Source organism: Poecilia latipinna, unplaced genomic scaffold (assembly GCF_001443285.1).
Source record: "Poecilia latipinna isolate Pla-1442-1.1 unplaced genomic scaffold, P_latipinna-1.0 Scaffold3725, whole genome shotgun sequence".
Taxonomy (NCBI): Eukaryota; Metazoa; Chordata; class Actinopteri; order Cyprinodontiformes; family Poeciliidae; genus Poecilia; species Poecilia latipinna.
In genome coordinates, this window is record NW_015116341.1 from 4297 (window position 1) to 11725 (window position 7429).

Below are 7429 nucleotides of genomic sequence, written 5' to 3' on the forward strand. Positions count from 1 at the left end.
AGAGAACTAGAACATGCAGGATGCTGGCCCTCGAGGACCGACTTTGGACACCCCTGCTTTAGAGAGAAGTAGAAATATTTGTCTGTCCTTCTAAATATTTCAAGGGATTCTCCAATGTTAGCCTGTGATTGTATGTTCTATTTTTACATCCTAAAATGGCTGACCTGAGATTGGTCCAGTTTTCTGCCTGTCTCTATGGGACTCACGGCTCTATAGCTAAACCAGACGATGTATTTTTGTTACGTCAAAGAAAATGTGGTGAGAAAAAATGTTTGCTTTTTTTTTGTCAAACATCCTGTATATAGCCCACATCTTTATGCATCTGTGGGAGTGCGCACATGCATGTCCTTAACCTAAATGTTATTGGTCAGTTTACTTTTCTTTTTGTTTCGGGAACTGAAGAGCTGACGGGTCACCCGGTTGACCGACCATGACATCAGCCACGCTCTTCCTAAGCGTCGAGCTAAAACTGCTGCAGGGTTAAACTGTTAAAGCTAGTCAAAACTTTGCCAAAAAGAGTAGAAATTAAGCAAATGTTACTTCGCCTCATACTCCTCTGGGAATCTCTAACCTCCACTTCCTGTTTATCACGTGGGTAGGCTTTAATTCCCTGTCTTTATGAGTTAGTATACTTTTTTTTTTTTAAAGTAGGCTATGCAAGTGTGTGTGAGTGTGTTATGTTATGGGCAATAGGCCTTCCATGGTGTCTCATGTATTTTTATTTGTGTGGGTGAGGTTTGTGCTGGTTTTGTGCCACACACACACACACACACACACACACGATGCATGTTGGACATGTGGTTGTGCTCATGCAGTGAGTTTTATGTGAAGCCTCCAAAAATATTCTGCAGGCGCCCCTGCAGAAGGATGCATGCACGTTTCCTTTGCTTCAATTTGTCATTAAATGTCTATATAATCCACAACCTCTCTGCACTTAGGTCCTCCTTAGCCTACAGGCATTACAGATATATATTTTTTATTGTTTTATTTATTAATATAAACATTCCTTTTTATGGCGATGACACCGTAGTTTGCGTGGCACCTACTTTCAGAGTTCAAAAACGTAACATCCAATTTGGTTTTGATGAAACTCACTGAATTTTGTTGTTTAAAATGTCTTAAGTTTTCTTTCTCTTCTTTGTGATTAATAACTCTCGATCATTGAGCACATGTGTGGCTCACTATTAGCTAGTTTATTCAATTAAAGTAAAAACAAACTGGTCAGGTGAAAAGGGGAGTTTTAGGTTTTCAGCACCTGATGTGTAGAAACCTCTCAAATCAATTTCTCTGTTTTTCTAAAGATGGTACTGAGTGTTTGGTATTTCTCTGAAAGTGCTGTAAAATTGTTTTAAAAAATTGCCATTACTAAAAATCCCACCAGATGGCAGTAAATAGAAGAAAGAAATTGCACCAAATTAACGATGCAGACGATGTGGATGGTGTGGTAGAAAAGTCATTATTTTTGGAAAGAAGAAGAAGAAATGGCTGCTTTAAAGTGGTGAGGTTTTGGACTTGTTACTCCCATGAGAGATTAAACAGCAGCTTGGATTAAATGTGAACAAATTGATATGCAAACCATTGAGAGTATTTGGATTTTATCCGCTTTGACCTCCTGTTTTTCCAGGTACAAATATGATGCACAAAGCCCATTTCTTTTAGCCATTGATCACCAGCTGCATGAGGACCCGTGTTTATCGAGCCAACATCCACAGTGAGCATGAAGGTGAAACGATGAAAAACAACTAACCAGTTGTTTGAGAGCCGTCAAGTATGATGGAAGACCTAATGCTCCAGGCCCTTCAGAGATGCTGGAAACCTTGTTGATATACACTAACAAAGTCCCCATGTAATTGGATGCACACTGTACACATGATTATTAATTTGTTCAAACCAAACGCATTTTTAATCAGATCTGGTGGACCGATAAACTGGTCTTCTTTCAATAGGATATTGATCCAAAACATATCAAGTCAACATGGAAACGGTTCACTGAACACAAAATCAACCTTCACCGATGATCATCTCAACCCAGAAACCCGAATCCTAGAAAACGTGAGATGAAGAGAACATGAGATGGGACTCGGTTAGGGAAACACTACATTATTCATTCTGTATTCCTTACATCAAGGCTGCTTTTTTAACATGCTTTATTTTTTTTGAGGTAATAAATCTAGGTAAAAAACAGGTCTAAATTTAGTCTTGACTTTTAAACTAAATGCATACCAAATCTACATTTAAAGCATTTCGACATTATTTTAATTTTTAAAATTGCTCAATGGATTTCCGAAGGTCCCAGTAATGATTATCTTAGAACGGAATATGCTTGTTCCAAGTGTTTGTATGACCTTATACGCCTTGTTGATCCTTTGTGACACAAAGTCCCTTCTAGTAAAAGACTTTATCTGATGATGTCGGAATGCAAAATATTTTCAGTGACAGGATGCACAGCCTCTGCCCACATCAAACTGTAGGGGAAGTGTTTGCTGCGACGCACCGCAGTACATCGGTTTATATACAACAGCTTGCGAAAGAGTTGCAGTAAAAGCAAGCGCTGGTCCACAATGGCACTACTGGCTTACGCTGTGCTGTTGGTCTGGCTTTCTGCTTATTCAGGTAGGTTCAGCTTTTATGTTCAAGTGTGTTTCAGCAGCTTTCAGTGTCAGTCATTATGTCTGTATATTTCTGACCATCTAATGAGACAATTTTTCTGTTTCATGGTAGAGAGCACTCTCATTTCCCAAGAGCCTGGTGGAAGCATCAGTTTGACATGCTCCTCCGATGGATGTCCAGAAAAAATCGACGGATACAATTATCTGTATCTGTACCATGAGAAGGATGAGGTCTTGTTCTTTTCTTTCACAACTCCGAGTGTGGCTATGCCAAGAGTAAAGTATGAACACAGGATCCAGACACACAGACCTAACATGACCTTTACTATCAGCAACCTGACCGTGGATGACCAGGGTGTCTACACATGTGTCTACAAAAAATCAGATAAAGTCTTTGTCATTTGCAGCATCTACGGAGTTTTCATAACAGGTTTGTTTATTTTCTCTATTCTATTTAGGTTTTATGTACAGAGTGTCATTCCAGAGTTGTGTACAGCTGTGGAGTGAATTTTCTATAACTCTGCTTATACTTTTATGGACCAGAGTAAACATACGTTTAAAATGATTTTGTATGCAGCAAACACAGAGTTTATGTCACATTTAGACTAGACACAGAAGGATTTAGACCACCCGGCTTTGGTCTAAATGTGAAACAAAATGAGTTCATTTTATGCTAACGAGTACAGTTTCAGTTCACTCTTCCCATCCATCAGCCCACAAACATTAACAAACATTGTTATGATTTACACCTTTGAAATGGTTTTTAATCTTTATTTTGGCTTTGAGGAAACAGGTATTGTCTCAGTAGGTTAATAGTGGGGGAATTTTGTCTTGTTTTATGTTTTCTAACCTTGATCCAAAAGAAAAAAATAAAACTATAACAATTGTATATACAAATTTCCAACGAAGACGAGGACAAATGGAAGGAAAAATATTATCTGCAGGTTGTTTAAATCACTTTATATATATGTGTGTGTATAAACATTATTTAAAAAAAAAACACTTGTTGCTTACTCATCTAAATTAGAAATGCAGTAAAAACACAAAAGAAGATTTACATTCATTTCCAGTTCTATCTGGAGTTGTAGTGCAGTATCAGCTCGTGAAATCAAATATTCAAGAGAATTTAATGGTTTTTGTTGCTAATTTCTGCCTCTGTTTCACACAGAAACAATGTCATGTCCCACGATGCCTCCCACCAAATGTTCCACCTTCGTTGACACAAGGACAGCACTGATGCTGTTTATAATTTTAATCTGTGTCATCAGTGTGCTGGCCATGTGGATCTTCTTCTTGCTGATCACTCCAAGGGTAAATTTGCTTCTTTGCTCAACACTTTGTGGCTCTGCAACCTTTAGAATGCAACACTGATTCGAAATGTCTATCAGCGGATATGATCACTTTAACCCATTTCTGAAACTGCGTTATCTGAAACCATCTAACTGCTGGGAACATGACAAGCACCCCCAAACTCAAATACAGATAACATCTAAACCACCACAGTTCTGTTTACATTGAAAATGCGCCTGCGGCTTCCTCTGACTTTACTCCGGCTACATTTATTTATTTTTTTTTCCATTGCTGTCCGTCTTGCATGTGCTGCTTTCTGTTACACGTAACGTTGCGTATCAAACAGCCCCCTCAACAAAAGTACCACTAACATGTATCCGCTTGCGAAAGTGTTTTAGCCCCTTGACTTTTTCACATTTTGTCATACAACCCCAACAAACATGTGATAGATAAAACATTACTGCGTATAGTTGTGAAGTGGGGAAACAAAAACAGACGTTTTTCAATTTTCTTTTAATTAAAAAAGAAAAAAAAAATCTGGACAAAAGGACTGTTACTTTAGAATCGAGTAATCTATTGATTATTCTGACAGTTAAGTAATTTAATTAAAAAGGAGATAAAGTAAAGCATTGTAAATGCTGCCATAACGGCAGTATTAATATCAGATATCAACATCGGCCCAAATTTTCGTATTTGTGTATCCCTGCAATGACTTTTCTGTAGTTTAGAAGTGACCCTGCAACGGTATTGGCTCATTTTATACAAAAATCTGAAATTATATTCAATTTAATAATAAAGCAGCAGGTTCACAAAGACACTTCTAAAAAAATGTCTAAGCACCATTCTTTAGTTTATGTATTTGTCGTCAGTCAGTTTAATAGATTAACTCTCACTTTGCCCAACTATATAACTTTTGTGTCCATGTTGGCAACATGATTTGGCTCTTTCGTCACACACAACTAAACATCTGCCAGCTTTGTACCCCCATGATGCGCTCCGCCACCCATTTGTTGCTACCGGGATGGTGGTAAATTTATTGTCTGGTTCATCCATGAAGCTACACTGAGCTTCAGCTACAGCAGCCCTCTGCGTTCAGGCTATCTGCTCCACCTGTATAAATATTCCCTTTGCGTACTTAATCCTGTTCGGTCCCATCCATCCTCTAGGCAGCAGCTCCGGGAGGAGAAATGCTGTTTTATTCCATGCATTGTGAAAAATACGTATCATTTTCCCTTTAGTTCAGAGCTAAATACTACTTTGTGTTAGTTTATTACATAAAGTCTACAAAGCCCATTGCTTCCTAAAGGAGGACAAGTTAAACGGTATCAATACTTTTTTTTTGTACCTCGAACATTTCTATTCCCATTTATTCAAAATTTGTCGCTCAATTAAGTTGCATTTTCATAACTCTTTGAATTATTATTTTTTTCATCCACAACGATGATAGAATAATAAAGGTTTCCTCTGTGAATTGTTTGCTTACAGGTGAAGCTGTGGTGCATCAGGAGAAGAGCGGGAGGCGAACAGAAATTCTCCACCGATAATGTGTATGAAATCATGAGCAGGAACGGACGAGGCCAAACTGCTTAGAAATTCAGCCAGTAGGTTTTTATTGTGCTGGGCAAGATTTACTTCTTTTTTTTTTTAAGCTTTGTTTTCTTTTAACGTTTTAATATTACAGTACAACTGAACTATACTCTGTCTTGTTTTTTACCGTTTAATTAACTTGTAAACTTTTGAGGTTTTCTAAAAAATAAAGCAGAAAAAAAAAATCAATTTAAAAATCCCACACAGGGCCTACTTGATGAACATTTTTTTTCTGTATTTCCTTCAGTTCGCATCTGTTAATACTCAAAAGAAATTTTAAATGTTTTTTTTTTTCAAAACTAAGCGTCAAATCTATGTGATCTACAGTGCAAGTAAGAGAGAACAAGAGTCAGACACAATGAGACCAGATGCTGTTGTGTCCCACATATTGACGCAGCAGATCTAACTGCTAGATATAACAGTGGTTTACAAGTCTGTTGTTAAAATGTCAGATATGTAGAAAATTATTATTGTCATGTAGCCGTTTTTGGCTTTAAACCAAAATTTTGTTTGAAAATCGGTACAACAAGTAAATGACTAAATAAGATTTTTCTCAGAATCTGTGGTATTTAAAGGTCCGGACTGGGTTTGGTGATGAGTTTATCAGATGTGAACAGAAGGAAACCACAAGCATCTGTAAACTGCTGTCATCTTAAAGACATGCTTTTCTCACCAGAAGAGACCATTTGGTGGCACTGAACCATGCAATGGAGCAACTTCACTCTCTTTGTATGCAACACACGCAACTTTTTATTTCTGTTTTCTAACATTTAATTTTCATGAAACAAAATGTTTTCTTTTTGCTCATTTGTAAATGTTTTGCCTTAGAGGCCACCTTACATTGTATGATTGCTTTGACTATTTCCTGTTATTTGGTGTGTTGGAATCCCTGGAGGACTGAAATGCAATAACTTAAAAAAAATTAAACATTTTATTAAAAGAGCCTTCTTTTTCAGCTCTTTACTTTCACCAAACCACTGATCTGCGAGAGTTACCGTCTTGAGGTTTGTGGTGCCATCCTTTGTCGTTTTTTGTGAACTTTGAATGGGTCGAGTGCCATTCAGGGTCTTTCTGTTCAGAGTTTTCATACAATCTGCATGCATGAGTGTTCTCCCTCTGTGCTCTGCTTTTCTCTCACAGTCCAGAAATAGGCGGGTTAGATAAATTGGAAACTCTAACAGTGTTTTTACACCAAAACGGTTCCAGTGTTATAGTAAGTAAAGACTGTGGCACAGAGAAATGATGCTGCCCTGACACTGTCTGCTGTTTTCTGGGCCAGAATAAAGAACTGCTTTCATCAGAGGCTGGGAGATAACCCACATGGAGAACAACAACCAGTCACAAGAGCTTTATGCAGCAGGGGGCAGCTTTATATCACATTATGATGCTTTTCCCTCATCAAAAGCATACCTGCATTGTTGCTTTCATTCTTTCATGTGTGTGTGAGAAATCCTAGAATCTCCCATGGCAACCATTTGGGAGTGCCTAAAGCACTTGCTCACACAAAGTGCCGTCTAGTTACAGAAACCTCCACCTTGGAGCTGCAGTCTCCAGCCGACCTTCCACTTCACAGAGCAACTCTTCTCCTGGCATCCCCCACTCTGCTCCTCCAAACTAGCGGCAGCAGCAATTAGCAAATGCCTAACTGCTGAGAGTCTGCTGAGCTCATCATACAAACCTCTCCTCAGTCCAACACTGTTAAGTTGTGACCACATGCTGAAAGCAGAGTGTCAGAGCAGGAGCTTCTTAAAGAGACGGAGGCGATTTTTAAAGTGTCAGATTTCTTTTCAGTTATGTTTGATATACACAGAATTTTTACATGGTTGTAATTTTTGAAGAGTTAAAATGAAGCTGGTTATTTCAGAGCATCTGTTTGCAGTGACGCTGAGATAATTGAGTTTGTCTAAGTAAACTGTGTTCCTCACTGTTTGCATACACCCAAA

General features: G+C 38.2%; 1 protein-coding gene across 2 annotated transcripts; it reads left to right on the forward strand.

The window, feature by feature from the left end:
• Positions 1-388: 388 nt before the first annotated feature.
• LOC106941531 (uncharacterized) lies at positions 389-6429 on the forward strand. 2 transcript variants are annotated; one of them, XM_015024583.1, is made up of 5 exons: positions 1377-2613; positions 2722-3039; positions 3778-3920; positions 5385-5490; positions 5679-6429. In XM_015024583.1, exons 1-4 carry the CDS (start codon positions 2562-2564, stop codon positions 5487-5489), a joined length of 618 nt encoding a protein of 205 aa, XP_014880069.1. In that variant the 5' UTR covers positions 1377-2561; the 3' UTR covers position 5490; positions 5679-6429. The 2 variants fall into 2 exon arrangements, 1 of the variants encoding a protein (XP_014880069.1); XR_001423393.1 differs by lacking the exon at positions 5679-6429 and adding an exon at positions 389-591 and having other exon boundaries at positions 1625-3039.
• The last annotated feature ends 1000 nt before the right edge of the window (positions 6430-7429 follow it).